Below are 19,538 nucleotides of genomic sequence, written 5' to 3' on the forward strand. Positions count from 1 at the left end.
TCGTGGCGTTGCTGCGATGGGCTCCCGCCATCTGTAGGACGGTAGCAGGTGTCTAGACCACTGTGTCTCCGGGCTCCGAGTCCCACAGGTGGAACTGGCTGTACTGGGGAAGGATCTGCTGTGGGGTCCTAGGAGCCAGAACCACAGGCAGTCAGTGTTTGCATGGTGTCTGAGAGGCTCACCACTGCCGGGGCTCTGCGAGGGGGCTGACCTGGTTGTGCCTTGGGCAAAGATTAGGGTGCACAGGCATGGAGAAACCAGAGAGCAAGCATGCAGAAACTACCATATGGAGACTGTGGCTTTTGAACTATGTGGTAGAGGAGACCCACATTGCCACGAAGGTCTCACATTTCTAGTGACACTTAAATCAATATTGACCGAAGGCGCTGCCCAGATTCAAATCCGGGGAAGTCAGACTTTGACCACTCCACCAGGGATCTTCCTTCCTCCGCGGCGGGGCCATTTCCATTCCTCGCGTGGGTCTGGATGACAGACCCCTCACCGGCTGTCGGCTGTCGGTGCCAGAAGGGGCTGGCTCTTGTAGCACTGGCCCAGGCCAGGTCTTGGGAAGGTGGCCTTCAGGGCTGAGCCACAGAGGAAGGATTTCCCTGAAACTTGACGAGTTAGGTGGTAAAGAGAGGAAGTGCACCGTCCAGAAGCCCTCTTTTCTTACTCTCCCCGCCGACTTCCCTGTGGGGACCTTCACTCACATTTAAAATTGTCTGTTGTAGGGGCGCCTGGGTGGCTCAGTGGGTTGGGCCGCTGCCTTCGGCTCAGGTCATGATCTCAGGGTCCTGGGATCAAGTCCCGCATTGGGCTCTCTGCTCAGCGGGGAGCCTGCTTCCTTCTCTCTCTCTCTCTCTGCCTGCCTCTCAGTGTACTTGTGATTTCTCTCTGTCAAATAAATAAATAAAATCTTAAAAAAAAAATTGTCTGTTGTATTTCCTGCTTCCAAAAAGCTTTCATAGTTCTCATCTTATCTGAACTGTGCGGAAACTCACGGGGCAGGTATAGGGCTGTCAGCTCCTGACTGGCCGCAGGCGCGCTCCGGCCCAGGGAGCCCCCCTGACCCCAGCTCCTGCCCCCACCCCCGCCCATCCAGAGCCAGAGGGGATGAAGGTGGCGCCCACCTGGCCTACCACATCACTGTTCTGCAACAGCTTGGCGTCCTCTCTGATGTGTAATTAATAAATAATCAACTTTCAGAAAGCAAACTGCTGGCTCGTGTGTGTGTGTGTGTGTGTGTGTGTGTGTGTGTGTGTGTGTATCCCAGGCAGAAACAGTCTGTGCGGATGTGGTTTGTCTGCAGGGAAGGGACAGGCCTTTTCTTGCTCTGCCCCTCTCCTGACCTGTGTGGGCAGAAGCAGTTTCTCACCTGGTTTCTTTTCCTCCCACTGCCAGAAGAGAGAAAAGGCATCATCTCATGTGTCACATGTATTCCTGAAGGCCTGGCGGGTGGCCTGCTGGAGGCAGTTGCAGAAGGCTTCTGGGCAGGGACTTGGCTCCCTGCCTAGGGCAGACCTTTTCCTCTCCCCCTGCTCCCCTGCTCCCCCACTCCGTGCCCTGGGTACAGGAAGCTGAGTGTTTCCTCCTCTGGGCACATCTCAGGGACAGTTTCCCTACCTCTCTAGATGCCTGCTCAAGTGTGGAGATTCTCTGGTCAGAGGAGAAAGATGTCTCTCTCTGCACTGTGGCAGCCCGCAGGCAGCCGTGGTGTGGCCCATGTGGGGTGCAGGCCCCCAGGCTCGGAGCGCAAGGCCTGGCTTCTTCCCAGTCCTGGGAGCCGTGGAAGGGAAAACTGTTGCCGTGAGCGGCACGAAGGTGGGTGTGCCCCAGGACTCTGCCAGGCTGGGGGGCCTTGGGAGAGCTAGGCACTGATCCCCACTCTGAGGGGTTCTGTTTCTTACTCTTCTTAGTCTCCACCTCTGCTTCCTAGTCGACTCCACGTCAGGCCTGGCCCCTTCTCTTCCATCAGCCTCTTACATCCATGTCAGAGAATGTTGTTATTCTGGCATTGATGTCTAGGGCCCAGATCTGAGGACGGGGAGATTCTAAGTAAGTTTTCAGTTACTGGGGCCAGACCTCTCCCCTGGGGCTTAACTGGAGAGCCCAGAATGGGAGCGGCTCGCCAGTGGGCCAGGCAGCCCTGGCCAGCACGACACACCTTGGCCCAACCCAGCCAGAGCAGCTTGCTATCTCAGGTGGTGGGGAGGAACTAGGCTGTCACCTGAGTCACTTACCAAGGAAGAGATAAGGAAGATAGCTGTTTGGCTGCCTAGAGCTATGAAGACTGAGTGGAATTCCCAGATGTTCTTTTCCTCTATTTCCAAGGAGACATGGGCAGCGTGGAGGAAGAACACTTCTCTATCGCTCTGAGCCAGGCCAGGAGCCCCCAGGGATTGAGCCCCTTGAGACAGAGTGAAGATGTGATTCTGAGAAATGATAGTGACACGCCTCCAAATCAGTGGCAGTTTCTCTTCTCTGGGGACAAAGCCGCCGACAGAGCATCTTTTACCTAGAGTACCACCCCCTGCAGCTTGGACGGGCCTGATCCTGTGGCTACAGATCAGTACCCAGTGTCCCAGGCTGGGAGCCCCTCCAGCCTGTCTGGTGAGCCGTGGGATTGCCCCTCCCTAGCCGGATCCAGCTTCCCAGAGCCTGGCCACGCTCACACCTGCTCCACAAGGCGTGTGGTCCCAGACTCATGGGAAAGACAAGCCCTTCCCAAGTCTCTTCCAGGAGGACAGATTACCTGGCTCACCCTCAGGAATCTGGAGTGTGGGAGGGACTGCCGCTCTGCCCAGATCTCTTGAAGCACGTGGTTCATCTTCAATCTGCCTCCCAGCTCCGCCCACCTTAAGGAAATTGTCTCCCCCAGACTGTGGGCCAGCTAGTGCCCGTCTCGCAAGTGAAAAAAGCCAGTCCCCACAGAGAAGAAATCTGTGCTTTTATGGAACTTCAGTTTCAAGAAGAGAATTTCTTTTTTTCTAAACCTGCTCCTGGTTTTTTTTTCTTTTTCTTTTTTTTTTTTAAGATTTTATTTATTTATTTCACAGACATAGATCACAAGCAGGCAGAGAGGCAGGCAGAGAGAGGGGAAGCAGACTCCTCACTGAGCAGAGAGTCCTACTCTTGGAGCTTGATCCGAGGACCCTGGGATGATGGCCTGAGCCGAAGGCAAAGGCCTTAACCCCCTGAGCCAGCCAGGTGCCCCATAAACCTGCTCCTGGTTTTCTACTGTGAATCAAGACAGTCTAGAGGTGGTGCTGCTCTTTTCGCTTTTTGCCATCAAAGAGGACCATGTCAGGAACAAAGTTCTCTTCTCCTGAAAATTGTGCATTTCCCTTCTGTGGCCCCTGTGGCCCATGTCACAATCTCTCAAGCTAAGTGAATCCCTAGCATTTGAAATGGTTAAAACTGTAATTCAGGGCTGGGGACCACAGAGGCCCACGTGCTTGTTCATTTTACCCTGCCGGTACCTACTGTCCTCCCACTTAGGAATCACAGTCCTCTTATCCTCTACCCGCAGAGTCTTTAAACCAAGACTAACCACATGGTATCCTATGTGGTTGTCTCACTTTGCCAACTGGGTGGAGACACCAAGAAGAGCCCGAAGCTTCCCGGCCTTACCCAGATGGCGGTCAACTTCATATCTGCCTCTACCAAGAGCAAAATGAAAGTGTGGTGGGCAAGACCCATTGAGAAAGGGTTGAGGCTGGGCATTCCTCGCATCTTTGAAGTCTGGAAGGAAGCTGAAAGTCTCAGAAGTTTCTCACAAATGAAACACTGTCACTTGGAAAAGAAAAAAAAATATTTTTAAAGATTTTATTCATTCATTTGTGGGAGAGAGAGAGAGCACGAGCAGGCAGAGCGGTAGAGGGAGATGCAGACTCCCTGCTGAGCCAGGAGCCAGAGATCATGACCTGAGCCGAAGGCAGACGCTTAACCATCTGAGCCACGCAGGTGCCCCCCGTCACTTGGAAACTTTGATGCCTCGGTTCTAAAAAATAAGTGATTCCAGATGCAATTGCTGAGAAATCTATGAACTAACTTAGTGGAAACTGCCCCATCCTAAGCTGGGCCTCGAGTAAGCTCTGTGTCGAGAGCATTTCTGAGCTGCACAAGTTTCTGTCTGCCTCACTCTGAGGATGAGAACTCTGGCATCTGACACTCCACAGATGTTCATCTGGACTTTGGCAACACCTTACAGACTTCCACAGGGGCCCAGCTGGCTTCTACAAACAATGTAACCTTTCCTGTAGCCATCTGAATCTGACCTGACATCTGGGAACTCTGAGCTTTTTATTTTTTCTGGCCCGGAGCTGTTGGGGCCACCCATGTGGGTCCCCATAGCATCTCAGGCAAATTGGAGATGAAAGACAAGACTTGGTCCCTGACATAGAGGAGAACCTTCCTGCAAATGGGTCAGGGAAAATGATAAATTTCTTCAAATCATCCATTTCTCCAGTCTGGGAGATAGCCTCATGTCCAGCCTGAGCTTGGCACTTAAAGGTGGGGTAACCTCAGAGGCACTCGCTGTCTGTGTTGCCCATCACAGCACCCCGTTTGCGCCTGTGTAATAGAGGCTGAATAATAAGACTATTTTGGGGGGTTAAAAAAGAAAAAGAGGGTTGCTGGGAGGAGAGAGAGTATGGAGAGGGTGGTTGGGTTATGGACATTGGGGAGGGCATGTGTTATGGTGTGTGCTGTGAAATGCGTAAGCCTGATGATTCACAGACCTGTACCCCTGGGGAAAACAATACATTCTATGTTAATAAAAATAATTAATAAACAATAAATTTTTTAAAAAGTACCTAGAGAAAAGGGAAAAAAAAAGATAGCTCAGAGCTGGTCCAGTTGTCACCTGTCATAAGCCCGGCTGTTCTACTCCCTCCTTCCCTCGGGGCTAGAAAGGACTGGGTAGAGGGGCAGAGGGAGAGTCTGTGAGTCATGGCCTTTGTGGTAGGACCTGTCTGAGACAGGAGGGGATTCTTTACCCTCCCACAAAGGAGGGAGTTGAGTGTGAGGTTCCAGAGTGTGGGGGAGAAGCTGATATTCTGTGTTCCTGGGAGATGTCTGCTTGGGCGGCAGACCCATGGCTCTGCCCTCAGCCTGTCTGAGCAGGAGCACAGGGGGATTGGGAAACACTGGCAGGGCAGACAGAGAGCAGGACTGTGGAGTAGCCAGTTGTGATATTGTGATTTATAGGAAGAAATATGTATTTGACTTTAATACCCATTCCTGGCATAAAGCTCCCAAAACCGCTGGAATTTCCTAAGAGATAAGAGTGATAAGAGTATCTGGTCATTCATAACCATCTCCTCTCACCGACAGCTGGGTTCATGTCAATAAGGTGGCTTTTGGAAAGTACGTAAGGGAAGGGTCTTGGTTCCCTTGCCAAGGAACCAACCGTGATTAGAGGGCTGGAACTTTCAGGGGAGACGTGGGGACTAGAGATGGAGTCAGTTGCCAATGACTAATGATTTCATCAATCATGCCAACGTAATAAAGCCTCCATAAAACCCCAAAAGAACGAGGTTTGAAGAGCTTCCAGGCTGGTGGACACATGGAGATTTGGAGAGGATGGTGGGCCTGGAGAGAGCATGGAAGCGAAAAGCTTTCCGCCTTTGGGCGTCTCTTCCCCTGGCTGTTCCCAGGTTATACCCTTTTGAAACACAGCGGTAATCTAGGAAATCAAGTGTTTCTTTGAATTCTGAGAGACGTTCTACCAATTAATGGAAGCCAGGGAGGGTGTCACGGGAACCTCCGATCTATAGCCAATTGCTCAGAAGCACAGCTGAACAGCCTGGCCTGGTGACTGGCATCTGAACTGGGGGGGAGGGGTGGTGAGGCTGAGCAGCGTTGGGGAATCTGACAGTTTCCAGACAGATCATATCCAGACTGAGTCGGACTAGAGGACACCAGCCACTGCTGGAGAAGAGCTGGGTGTGGGGGGATAGCCTCCCATTAGGACTGGTTTCAGGATTGTACCAGCCGTAGGCCAAGCAGTCATTCTGCAAGGTGGCTGGTTTGAGTTGTCTGGACAGTAGTCTCCGCCATGGGGCTAGAGCCCAGGCTGGGGGCAGGGGTGGGGATACACTTCAGTGGAGCCATGGCAGGATGTGGGGAAAGGAGAGGCATGAAGGGTGGGCACTCGAGCTGTGGTCATGTTGATGTCCAGGGTACAGCGCACCAGTGTGGGGAGCCTGTGAAAGATCCCCGTGGTGTCTCTGTGTTACCTACTTCACAGTTTCTTCTAGGGTCCCTGTCTCATCTGCTTTCCTTTTCTCTGTGCTTTTCTTTCTTCCCTCTTCTCTCTCTCTCAACCTGGGCTTTTGCTGGTCTCTCTTGAAGAACATCAGGGTTGCAACATTGGGGTCAAACGCAGGCTCTTCCAACTGGTCTCTGATGAGCACATGGGCTCTGGGGAAGACTGAGTTACATTCTCTTGTCACTTGGTTAAAAAAAAAAGAAAGAAAAAAAGAAAGGAAGAACATTCTCCTAAGCCTCCTGAGATAAGATATCATGGCCTGGCCACCAAACTCATTTTAGACCACTAACACTTTCATTCTCAGGGTGCCGAGCCTCCTAAAGTTTCTGCCTCCTTTGAGAACCCCCTTTAAGGCTGAGGCGTTAGTCCAGTGGGATCCTGGAAGTGAAAGCTTCTCGTATGCAGTTGGGTAAGCAGACACGGACACGAAGCAGTCTTCAAGGGGGACAGGAGAAGCTGGGATGGAAGAGGAATGCGGTTTCTAACCACATGGTGGGAGACCTCTGGGGAGGGCTGACACCTGTATCGTGAAGCAAAGTTCAGGGCTTTAGAAATGGGAACCTAAAGAATTGACTTATAGGAAAGCAAAGGGCAAATCACCGGAGGTCAGGGCCAAGCTCAGATTTTCTAGTCAGGCGTGGGGGATTCAAACCCAGCGGTGGACTCCTGGCAGTCCTGCCCCTCCTCCCGGCCTCCCTCCTCCACTCCGCACAGGGCCCTCTCCCTGCCTGCCTCCCAGGGGTGTTGGGAGGACCAAAGGAAAAGATGGCTGTGGAAGGTGAAAGCGTTCGCTAAATTATTACTCCTTGTTGTCAAGAGCTGCCATTGTCACTGCTGTTCCTAATAAAGAAAGCCGTGGTGGGAAACAACGCAAGGAGAGACGGGAAGCTGGGCCATGTCCCGAGTCTGGACGTTAGGATTCACCAAACAGGTCTTGGGGTACCATTTGTTCAAGGACAAGCATAGGTCGGCACGGTCTTGCTGTGAGCCCCAGTCACCGTTCTCACATTTACTGATCGTCAGGGGATCCCGTATTTGTGGCTTGTGAAGCCCAGAGGGACGGGAACACACACGGATGAAAGGCGCTCCGGCTGGCGTCGGGGACTGGCAGGAGATGCCAAGGGGTCTGACGTCTTCACTGATGGTCCTAATGATTTTTTGATTTAAGATCTTGATCTGTGAGTGCATAATACAAAGAGAGAGGAGGGGATGGGCTTCTCTCCTTTTGTTCGGACCTTGGTCAGTGGGCCTCAGGCTTTGGTGCTAGGTCCTGGACATGTCCATTGCTCTCCGCCATTCGGGAGTCAGGATCCTGTGACTCTGAGTAGATGTTCTTTCCCATCCTCTTGATCTCTTTGCCTTCTCAGTGTGTCTGTAGATCACCCAAAGGCTCGGTTAGACTCCCTGTGCACACTGCTTCCTAGCTGCCGCCTCCCCCCACCTCTGCTAGGTGGGTCCTCCGTCGCTGCTGTGGCCTGAGGTACTGGAGGGTGACCGATGTGTGCACGTACACTACCAGGCCTACACAAGAGGGTTCACAACACCGGCTGCTACTGGTGGTCCTTAAGCCACTTGAGTATCTCTGCAAGTTTTAGGTTCTTCAGCAAAGAGCTTCCATTTGAGCATTTGTTAAATCGCCTTTGTTATTTTTGAACTGGAAATGTTAGGAAGGCATGTGTTTAGCCACTTATAAACCTCTGATTCTAAACAACTGCCAAAGGACAGCTTAGGGTCCTGGTGGGTGGGACGGAGGGGCCATGGAGGTCGCTGGGACAGAATGGTCTGGTCAGGAAAGCAGCCACTGCTTCAGGTGTTTTAAACAGCAGGAACTCAATAGCAGAATTCATCACGGGGGTGTTCGGGATGGAGGGGCAGAAAGTATAAAAAGTCAGTCTACCTGAAGGTTAGTGACTTCTGGAAGCTGCTCCCGCACTGGGATGGGAGGACTGACAGGGAACATGTTACATGCAACTAATGAATCATGGAATGTTATATATATGATGTACTCCATGTTGGCTAATTGAATTAAAAATGAAAGAAACAAAGAAACAAAGAGAAAGAGAGAGAAAAAAGAAAGGGAGAGAGAAAGAAAGAAAGAGGAAGAAAGAAAGGAAAGAAAGAGTGAAAAGGAAAGGAGGAAAGAGGTCTTACCCTGTGCTCATGACCACTGCCTGAGCTGGGGTCCAGGATCCCATGCTCACTAGAATTGCCCCCACCTACCTTCCAGAAGCCAGAACTCAGTCACCTGGCCATAGCCATCTGCAAAGAGGCTAGGAGGTGTGGTCTACTGATCAGCGGGAAGGAAAGGGAACTGACACGCTGGCCAGCTTGCCTCTGCCCATGTGGATACAGGAGTCACTGTCAGGAGAGAACAGTGACCCTTTGGCAGAAACAGCCTCCAAGACCCTGTGTGTACATGTACATGCCTGCCCTACACGGTCAGGTGGGCGGACCAGCTCGGCAAGCTGAGCTCTGCTAGCCCCCCCCACTTCCCACTCCCCTCCCTGTCCCTCCCTGGCCCTCTGCAGTGCTGCTAGCTGAGTTCTGTGTGCTCTGTTTCCAGGGGGAGCTGGCCCAGCGCCAGCCCTGGTGGAAGAGCCAGCTGTTCGTGTGGGAGCCAGTGCTGTTCGGGACCTGGGATGGTGTGTTCACGTCCTGCATGATCAACATATTTGGGGTCGTCCTCTTTCTGAGGACTGGCTGGCTGGTGGTGAGTGGAAAAGCTGGTGACCCTGCAGTTCCTTGTGGGCCCGTGACCCGGCAGGCTCTGTGCTCTCGGGCACTCCGCATCTCAGGCAACAGACCCCGAAGCATGGGTGGCCCAGAGCTTGAGATAAGAAGCAGGCACACCACCTAACTAGCACTGCTGTTTCAGCGAGAATCCTGAGAACCGAGGCCTCAGACGAAGGCTCACGGATTTAAGTTATACGACCTCACAGATATGAGGAATAGGAGCGCGGAAGTCAGGGCACATCATGGGTGGGACTGTGGGTGGATCAGAGAAAGCAGACTGATGGCAACTTTGCCTCCAGCTGGTGACCCTCTCCAGCTTTCTTGGCACTCTCCCACTTCATGTGTACCCTCCTGGTGGCACCAGCTTCTTCACCCACATGGTCACCTCCCCTGGCGACCCGCTGACCTCGTGGGTAAGGCTGCACAAGGCCGTGCTGGCTCAGAGGCACGTGAGATGGTGGAGGCAGTTTGCTTCTTCCCTACGGAGAACAAAGGGCCCTGCTTTGTACCTTCCGTGAACCTTCTTGGGACCTTCCAAGCAGATGCGTGTCCTGAGCGGGGGTCTGAGCCCCGCACACAGGGCCTTCTCCCTGGGACTTCCATAAACTAAACAGGCTGCTTGAAATAAAAGGGTAGACTGTCAGGAAGCGTGGATCGAGCCTCTACTGTGTTCCAGGACTACTGTGTGCCAACGGGATTGCAGAATAGAAGGCCCCGTTCTTCCCCCAGGGTGAGCCAAGCAGCCCTCCCTGCTGGGTCCATTTCACATCGGGTACCCAAGTGAGGTCTCAAGGTAGCGTGAACTCCCTCAGGAGTGGAACAGGCCCCGAGTGTCTGGTTGCTATGGGATCCAGGAAAGTGGAGTCCTGGGGGAGGCATGGTTCTGCCAGGCTCCGAGGGGTGAGCGGGACTGCCGGGTTGAAAGACAGGGCAGGCCATTCAAGGTGTGGACTGTACCAGTCAGCATTCTTCAGAGAAACAGAGCCAATACTAACAGGAGATATCTATCTATGAAACATCTAGGACATCCTATATATATATGACTGTGGGGTCTGGCGAGTCTAAGTGAGACTCAGGTAAGCATTGAGGTTGCAGGCTTGAGGCTGAAGGCTGGGAACACAGAATTTCTATGTCACAGTCTGGCAACAGAATTCTTTCTTCTCTGGGAAACTTTGGTCTTTGCGGTTAAGACCTTCAACAGTCTGGAGGAGGCCTACCAGCAGTAGGGAGGGTCTCCTCTTTTGTCTAAAGCCTACTGACTGTAAATGTTAATCATAGCTTAAAACAAACGCAGTAACATCTAGACTGCTATTTGACTAAACCAGTTGTCACCATAGCTAATCCAAGTTGACACAAAATTAATCATCACGTGGGCAAATTCTGGGGGAGTAAAGGTGCACTGTTGTGGGGTGTGAGGGGGCTCTTAGCACCTCAGGAGGCCTGGCGAGGCCGGACCTTCCTGAGCTCTTGCTCCACTCCATACACAGATCCTTAGCTCAGGGTTCAGCCTTAGTCATGGCCTCAAAGGGTCTGAATTTTTTTTTTTTTTTTTTAAATTAACACATGGAGAGCTTAGAGTAGGGTCAGCAGCCTCCCTAGCGTGGATGCTAAGAATTCATGCCTCTTACATTCCTCCCAAACTTAGAGAGACTCCTACTTACAAAAACCCAATGCCTCCAGCTCGACTCCTTGTCCTGCCCCCAGATTTAGGTATCTGGAATCCACCTCTGTTTTTGCCCCGTCCTAAAGGCCACCTCAATGCCCAGCACCTCTCCATCCTGTGTCCGAGGGAGGCCCATCAGACTAACTGCTGCGGCAGAGGAAGGCCTGGCCAGTGACCGCTGGGCCCCCAGGCTTGGCTTCATACATTGGGTAGTTTCTCCTATAGAAGGAGAAAAAGGTAAGCTCTCTCTCTCTCTCTTTTTTTCAAGTAGGCTCTGCACCCCACGTGAAGCTCAAACTCACAACCCCTAGATCAAGAGTTGCATGCTCTACGGACTGAGTCCGCCAGGCACCCCTAAGTGCTCTCTCTATTTTGACTCTTAAGTCTTTAAGGGTCTCTTCTTAACTCTCCCACTGGGCTCTTTTTTTTTGGAGAAATGGCTGGGCAGAAGCGTCTGTTCCATCCCCAAAGTGAAGGTACAAGTTAAGTCGTGTTACATTTTCCATTGCGGCAGAACGCAGGACTCCAGTACCTAGCAGCCTAAGGCACAAACCTATATTATCTCAGAGTTGCTGGGGTCCAGGGAGCCAGCTGCAGTGTAGCCGGGTGCCTCTGACTCAGGATCTCTGCTAGGGATGCTCTCAGCCTGCCAGCCGGGGCCGCCATTCCACCCGAAGGCTCTACCAGCCGAAGATGACCGGTGTGGTGGCCGGCCAGCCTTGTCACAGGAGGCCTCTTCCTAGGGCTGCCTCTCCACGTGCCGCGGACTTCCCTAGGATGAGCGATCTCAGAGAGAGAGAGAGAGAGAGAAAGAGGGAGAGCAAGAGAAAGCGTGCGCACCCAAGATGAGAGCCGCGGTCTTTTTATCTCCTCATCTCAGAAGTGATATCCCTTTACTTCTGCAGTGTTCCGTTCATTAAAAGTGAGTCACCAGGTTCAACCCCAGCTCGAGGGGAGGAGATGACACAGGGCACGTGCGCCGGGGGCTGGGGGTCCTGGGAGCTGCCTTGGAGGCTGCCTACTACACCAATACACCCTTTTGCCCTGACATGATGTGAGCTCTGAGATTCGTTTTACCTGAAAAGCCATATTTGATCATGGAAAAAAAGGCAAACGTGAAATGGCAAAAACAAGACAGAAGGGAGGTGGCATAAAACTCAAGTCAGAAGTCATGCCAGATGATTTTCAAATAGACTATATGAACTCTAAAAATTAATTTGGCAGCACACTTACGACTTACGAAGATGTTAAAGTGGCAGTTTTGATATGAAAAGTCAAAGATCAGTGGATATCTTTTTTTTTTAAGATTTTATTTATTTATTTGAGAGTGAGAGAGAGAACACAAGCTGAGGGGAGAGGCAAAGGGAGAGGGAGAAGAAGGCTCCCCACAGAGCAGGAAGCCTGATGTGATGCAGGGCTTGTTCCTAGGACCCTGAGATAATGACCTGAGCTGAAAACAGACGACTAACCCACTGAGCCACCCGAGAGCGCCCACGCAGGATATCTTTTTTTTTTTTTTTTTTAAGATTTTATTTATTGGACATACAGAGATCACAGGTAGCAGAGAGGCAGGCAGAGAGAGAGGAAGGGAAGCAGGCTTCCCTCTGAGCAGAGGGCCCGATGTGGGGCTCCATCCTAGGACCCTGGGATCATGACCTGAGCCGAAGGCAGAGGCTTTAACCCATGGAGCCACTCAGGTGCCCCCGCCACCCAGGATATCTTATTATCACATGCAAACTGTTTGAAAGCATGAACAAAGGAAGAAAATAGTAGTTCTATAATTTCATTAAAATTATGAAATCAGGGCACCTGGGTGGCTCAGTTGGCTAGATGTCTGCGTTTGGCTCAGGTCATGATCCCAGGATCCTGGCATCAAGTACCATGTTAGGCTCTCTGCTCAGCGGGGAGCCTGCTTCTCCCTCTCCCTCTGCCTGCTGCTCTACCTACTTGTGCTCTCTCTCCCTCTGTCAAGGAAGTAAATAAAATCTTTAAAAGAAATATATAAAATCAGCAAAATAAGAAAATGTATTAATAAAGTCTAACTGAATAAAGCACATCCCGCTATCTTGGTACTCCCAGCCCAGAGGTCAAGATGGACTTGGAAGCAGACCCATTTTTAAGTACTTTAAGTGCTATAAGACCCACAGATAAGTACTGTGGTACTTTTAAGTACCTGGGTACTTATAAGAGTACTGTAGGAGCTGGAGGAAGGTTCCAGGGACAGCGTCCCCCAGGAGGAAGCCCCTAACCACTGAGTCTTAAGTGAAGCTGTCCAGAAGGTGGAGTGAGCAGGAAAGGCGTGCTGCACAGGGGGGTCGGGGGAAGAGCATGGGCCTTTTTTTTTTTTTTTTTTAAGATTTTATTTATTTATTTGACAGACAGACATCACAAGAAGGCAGAGAGAGAGAAAGGAGGAAGCAGGCTCCCTCCTGAGCAGAGAGCCCGATGTGGGGCTCAATCCCAGGACTCTGGGATCATGACCCGAGCCGAAGGCAGAGGCTTTAACCCACTGAGCCACCCAGGTGCCCAAGCATGGGCCTTTCTGCCAGGGCATGGGGATGAGAACTTGGGGGGTGGAGAGGGGTGGATTAGGAGGGGCCACAGGAGCACCCTGCTGGTGATGGCAAGTCCTTGAAGAGCTTGAAGCAAGGACCTTGCCCTTCATTTGGAATTCTTTCCAGGCCTTCCTCTTGTGCACTGCCTCTGTCCTTTTCCTGGTGCCTCACCTCTGCTCAGCTCTTCCTCCCCACCTTAGGGGAGGAAGACAGCCTTAGGGGGCATGGGGGAAGGTGGTCAGTGCTCCTGGGAGGGCCCCCCCGTCCTAACCCCTGCCCTTGCCCCTTGCTATTGTGTTGCAGGGAAACACGGGAGTACTCATGGGCATGTTCCTGGTGTCCTTCGTCATCCTGGTGGCCCTTGTCACTGTGCTGTCCGGCATCGGTGTCGGGGAGCATTGTGGTGTCGGCAGCGGGGGTGTCTACTCCATGATCTCCTCGGTCCTCGGCGGGCAGACCGGAGGCACTATCGGGCTGCTCTATGTGTTCGGACAGGTGAGCCTGGGCGGCTGGGGGTGGGGAGCTGTGCCAGGAGGCCCTCGGTTGTCCCCATTTTATAGATGGGCAGCCGGGGGCTCTGAGAAGGACTTGGAGAGCCCAGCCCTCCATCCAGGGCCCTGACCCAGAGTCCAGTGCTCCTTCCTCTCCATCTCTCGTGCCTCCCGGCGTCCTGATTTGCCCTGGAAGCCAGGGCGTGGGCTGGGGCTATTCTTGCAGCCCGTTCTAGGGAGGGAGTGCAGGACAGAGGCCAGAGCCTAGGTGGTGGCTGGGTGGCCCCATCCCTGGGGCACTTTGGTGCTGAAAGGGGGGCTTTCTGGGGAAGCAGGCCCTTCTCCGATGAGCGGGAGCTCGGGGCTCATTGACCGCTTGCTGGCCTTGCGGGGGAGGCTGAGAGCCCCTGTCGCCCTGTCTGAGGAGGAGGTCCTCACAGGGAGGTGGTGTGGCGGGGACTCAGGCTCTCACAACACCAGTGGGCAGGGAGGTGTGCGGGGGCTTATGTCGCGGAGACACAGGGCTGGGGGCCTGACCCTGAGGACACACAGCTCCCGCGTTAAGAAGCGGCTCTTTGTGAGCACTTCTTGGCTCAGAAAAGGCTTTTATGATGGTTCAAAGGGTGGTGGGTGGTTGAAAAAGCAGTTTGAAGGAAGGAATTTGTTTAAGTGAGAGTACAGGAGTCTCCTCAAAGAAAGCGCAGGTTTTCTTTCTTTTCTTTTTCAGCAACAGGAACAAGTATTTTAGCCTAAGTACATCTTCAACAGCATAAAGGCATGTGTGTGTGTGTATGTGTGTGCGTGTGTGCGTGTGTGCACGCGTGCGCGCGCATGACGTGCACAGAAGGGAGAGAGATTGTCACCACGCTCTTAAAAACCACTCGCCTTTAGCAGAGGAAGAGCTTTATGCATTTTAGTTTGGGAGGCGAGTGAGAAATGCTCCGTTTATTTTATTACCTTGGTTATTTGTCTGTAGGACTTTTATGTCTGTGTGGTCTCATAGGCGAGCAGGTAGCAGCCCCACTCTCTGGGGAGACCCGCTAGCCGGTGGCAGCAGCTTCCCAGACCAGGGGCCAGCTGGAAGGGATGAGGGGAGGGGAGGACGCTGGGATGTTGGATCTCGGGTGTGTGTGCTGCTTAGAAGGAAGCAGAGAAAGTGTTTTCTGCGCACAGGTCAGAAACACTGGGCCCCTCTGCTCAGAGTCCCCAGCACGCCTCTCCTTTGCCTGTCTCTGACCGGGCTGGGCTCTCTGATCAGGGCACGGTGCCACGCGGAATCCTTTTTGTAAACTATTGAATTCCGTTTGCTAGGCTTTTGTTGAGGAAGTTTCCACATGTATCAGTGAGAGATATTGGTCTACAGTTTCTTGTGATAGCTTTGCCTCGTTTTGCTCTCATGATAAAGCTGGCACAATAGAATGGTTGCGAGGTGTTCCCTCCTCTTCTATTTTTTGGGAAGAGTTTCTAAAGGATTGGTGTTAATCCTTCTTTAAATGTTTGATAAAATTGAGTGGTGAAACCATCTGGTCCCAGGCTTTGCTTTGTAGAAAGCTTTTTTCCTTTTCCTTTTTTTAAGAAGAGTTATTTATTTATCGGAGAGAGAGTATTGCACGTGTGTGTGTGTGTGTGTGTGTGCTCGTGCCTAAGCGTAGGAGAGGGACTGAGCGAGAGGGGGAGAGAGGCTCTCAAGCAGATGCCCCGCTGAGTGGACAGCCTGATGAAGCAGGGCTCGATCCCTTGATTCTGAGATGGAGACCTGAGCCGAAATAAAGAGTCAGCCTGCTTAACCGGCTGAGCCACCCAGGCGCCCGGCAGGAAGTTTTTGATAACTAAATCAATCTCTTCACTCACATAGGCATATTCTGATTTCTGTGTCTCCTTAAGTCAGTTTTGGAAGTTTGTGTCTTTCTGGGAATGTGTCCATTTCATCTCAGTTGTATAATTTATTGGCACATGATTGTTCATAGATTCCTTATAATCCTTTTACTTTCTATAAGATTGGTAGTGTGTCTTTCATTCCCGATTTTGGTCATCCGAGACTTGGCTCCCTTGTTTAAGTCAGGCTTAATAGTTAAAAGCTTGACTGCAAAGAAGCAATTTTTGGTTTTGTTGATTTTCCTATTGTTTTTCTGGTTTCCAATTTATTTCTGCTCACGTCTTTTATTATTTCCTTCCTCCTGCTTCCTTTGGGTTTACTTTGCTTTTCTTTCTCCAGTTTCTGAAGGCAGAAGGTTAGGTCATTGATTCAAGACCCTTCTTCCGGGGTGTGGTTGGGGATTCTGTGAGGGTCCCTATTCGTGGTTCTTACTGACCTCTAACCTCGTCATTCCAGGGCATAAATGCATTCTTTTTATTATTGTTACATTCCTTTCTAGAACAGGAGTCAGCGAACTCCTACTATGAGGGGCCATATAGTGAACACGTTAGTTTTTAGGAGTCCTACAGCTCTGTCACGACTGTTCCGTTCTGCTATTGTGGTTGCAGCCTTAGACAATATGAAAAACTGGGCACAGCTGTGTTCCAGTAATACTTTATTCCCAAAACAGGCAGTAAGAAGGATTTTTCCAACAGGTTCAAGTTTGCTAACAGCCCTTATTTCAGGCATAACAAGTTAGATATAGGGCCACCTGGCTAGCTCAGTCAGTAGAGCACATGGCTCTTGATCTCAGGGTTGTGGGTTAGAGCCCCATGTATGGTGTGGAGATTACTTAAAAATAAAAACTTTTGGGGCGCCTGGGTGGCTCAGTGGGTTAAGCCTCTGCCTTTGGCTCAGGTCTTGATCTCAGGGTCCTGGGATTGAACCCCATGTCAGGCTCTCTGCTCAGGAGGGAGCCTGCTTTCCCCCCGCTGCCTGCCTCTCTGCCTGCTTGTGAACTCTCTCTCTGTCAAATAAATAAATAAAAATCTAAAAAATAAAAAAAATAAATAAAAACCTTTTCAAAACTTTAGAAGATAAAAATCCTTAAAATCATTATTTTTAAAGCTTGCAGAATCATTTCATTGCCCTGTATTCTCCCAAATTTCTCCCTCATCTCTCTGAGGTGTTGGTGGCTGGCCGGCCGGGTGTGAGGCCAGAGCTCTGCATGTTCGAGACGTCGGGGAAGGAGATGGTCGTCACTGGACTATTATCATTTGGTTTTTCAACTCTGATACACCTGAGCACAAGGGTCCTGTTGACCTGACCACATACTCATGGCATAGCAGCATTGTTATCTCCAGCTCACGCTTGGTATTTAGTCAAAGGCAAGTTTGAGTCATGAGGGGAAGGCAGGAAAACATCCATGTCTCTCTCTCATCTCCTTCTCAGAGATGACTGCCTTTCTCTGACATTTATTGGGCTTCCCCCCAGACCCATATATAGATAGAAATGCCTCCTGTAAGCTGGGGGAACACAGACGATCACGTGTCTAGTGGCAAAACAAGCTGATCTCGTTGAAGGATGGGGCCTCTTTGTGAGCTTCTCTGCAGTATGAGAACTATATCGCCCTTCCAGTCTTTACCTAAAAGAGCTGGAAGTTAATGGTGCCAGCTTCCCAGAATGCTTTTCATACAGTCAGCCCATCACAAAGTATTTATTGAACACTTGTAGTAACATGGTTAGCAAATGCCGGGGCTTTGAAGAAGTGCAATCAGCATAGAAATTTTTGTTTTTTACAATTTTTGCATTCTTGGTGGCTTGGGATAGGGGACAGACTTCTATGCATGAAATAAGAATAGATTATGGAACCAGATAATTAATCCCATGGTACTGGCAGTAAGCATAATATTTATTCAGAAAAGGGGGATGAGGAAAGGCTTCATGAAGAAGGAGGAACATGACAGAGGCCAGAGTGGACTTTGTTCCCTGAGAGAACAATGGGGACAGAGCACAGTGAAGATGGTGACCCGCTGGCCCGGGGGGATGCGGGAGGAGTGAACCTGATGGAGAGAAGGGGGCTGAGAATTATGTAAAATCATGGCTTTCAGGCAAATATAAAATATACATGGGCCAAAGAGTTTGTTTAACTCATTAATTGAGGAGCCAGTCAGATGTTAAAGAGCAGTTGAGAAGCTACGTATTGATTATCTAGTTCCTGGTTAAACAGTTTCATAAATAAGTTTCAGGATCGGATTGCCGAACAAAAGTGGTTAATGTCTTACCGGATAACAAAACTGAGTCTTCCGGGTTATCTGTTCCACCGGACAGAAGTTATTTGCATCTCTGCTGGAAAGAATCTGTAAACTGACAGTAACTTCACAAAGTCTGGGACATTTACCACATTTAATCCATAGTAAACAATGAGTAGAACTAAGCACATACACCTAGATAGTCCTTGGGTAGCCTTTGTTCCAGATGACATTGAAAAGATGTGCTGCCCACTTTTTTTTTCTTATTTTAAGATTTAGGTAATTTTTTAAAAATAATAATGACCTATAAAAAAATGGAGAAAAAAACTGGGGTTTGCTTCAGTGCCTTTCTAAGACCCTGAGATGGGACCCCCTGTGAGCTTCTGTTCTCTGTTCTCTCTTTTTTTTTTTTTTTTAAGATTTTATTTATTCGTTTGAGAGAGAAAGTGCATGAAAGGGGAAGGGACAGAGGGATAAGCGACTCCCCACTGTGCAGGGAGCCTGGGGCTCTATCCCTCTATCCTGGGACCCCAGGATCACAACCTGAGCTGAAGGCAGACGCTTAATGACCGAGCCACCCAGGCACCCCTCTGTTTAGCTCTTGAATAACTCAGAGAAGTTCCAAGTGTTCTTTGGCCCAGGGTCCCATCTCCTTCCTCCTGTGATCTTCTCACCATAGTCACCACTGACTGGCGTTCACACTCTCCTCAGGGGGATGGTGGAGACTAGATGAGAAGAAATGGGGCCTAAGGCCGGAGTCACAGGCCAGAAGGGCTCACTGAGCCCCCGTGATGGTTCCCAGGTGCTGAGCCCTGACAGCGTGGGCGGGGCTTCCCAGCCTGGCGGCTCTGGCCTGTGGCTTCCAGGTGCTCTGTTCTCCTGACCACTCGGCTGCTCTGTCAGTGTGTCGCAGGTGCCATGTACATCACCGGCTTTGCTGAGTCCATCTCCGATTTGCTGAGCATCAGGAGGATCTGGGCGGTGCGAGGAATTTCGGTCGCGGTGCTTCTGGCCTTGCTGGGCATTAACCTAGCGGGTGTCAAGTGGATAATCCGGCTGCAGCTGCTGCTGCTGCTCCTGCTGGCCGTGTCCACGCTGGACTTCGTGGTGGGCTCCTTCACGCATCTGGACCCAGGTGAGCCTTCTGGAGTCTGTCAGACGGCCTTCTGGGCTCTGCAGGGCTTTCCGGAGGTTAACAGGTGTGAGTTTGCAAGGCTCCGTGCTCGGAAGCGTTACCTATGGCGAGGGCGTTATCCATAGAGCAGGTGAGTGGGCGCCTTCTGGCTGCAAAGGCCTCCCTCCTCACACAGGCGTTTTCACGTAACACGTTGTCCAACTTCCTTTTTATTTTCTTTCTGTTTAAAAACAAAAACAAACCAGGACCAAGTATTTAGCTCAAACAAAGAATAAAGTAGAACTGGACTAGATAAAGATGAAATTCCCAACAGTGGGAGTGTGGTAGGAAATAGATCTGGAAGTAGAGAAGAAAACAGATTTTAATTTTGTGCATCAATATTTTGTTTCTTTTTTTTTAAAGGATGCAGGTATAACAAATGTTAATAATTGTCATTTGTGGGAGATGGGGACAGATACAGGTTGATTACCTATAGTGTTTTAGAGCAAATTTTTTTTTCAAAATAAAATAAGAACAAGAATTAAATTAAACTTAAATTAAAAAGAAAAAAATAAAAATGTTTTTCAAAATAAAAATAAGAATC

The 19,538-nt window shown here is 50.6% G+C and overlaps 1 protein-coding gene across 6 annotated transcripts in view; it reads left to right on the plus strand.

The window, feature by feature from the left end:
* Window positions 1-19,538, plus strand: part of SLC12A8 (solute carrier family 12 member 8) — a 135,949-nt gene that overhangs the window by 15,626 nt on the left and 100,785 nt on the right. For 4 of the 6 annotated variants that reach the window (XM_082699823.1, XM_082699820.1, XM_082699825.1 and 1 more), the window contains 3 exons: window positions 8,835-8,981; window positions 13,526-13,717; window positions 18,724-18,955. In XM_082699823.1, the coding sequence (XP_082555949.1) occupies window positions 8,835-8,981; window positions 13,526-13,717; window positions 18,724-18,955 (571 nt within the window). Of the gene's footprint in view, window positions 1-1,545; window positions 1,822-8,834; window positions 8,982-10,027; window positions 10,081-13,525; window positions 13,718-18,723; window positions 18,956-19,538 lie in introns of those variants that run through there. The other 2 variants (XM_082699822.1, XM_082699824.1) reach the window with 2 other exon arrangements.

The sequence above is a fragment of the Mustela nivalis genome (genome assembly GCF_964662115.1).
Source record: "Mustela nivalis genome assembly, chromosome: 1".
Taxonomy (NCBI): Eukaryota; Metazoa; Chordata; class Mammalia; order Carnivora; family Mustelidae; genus Mustela; species Mustela nivalis.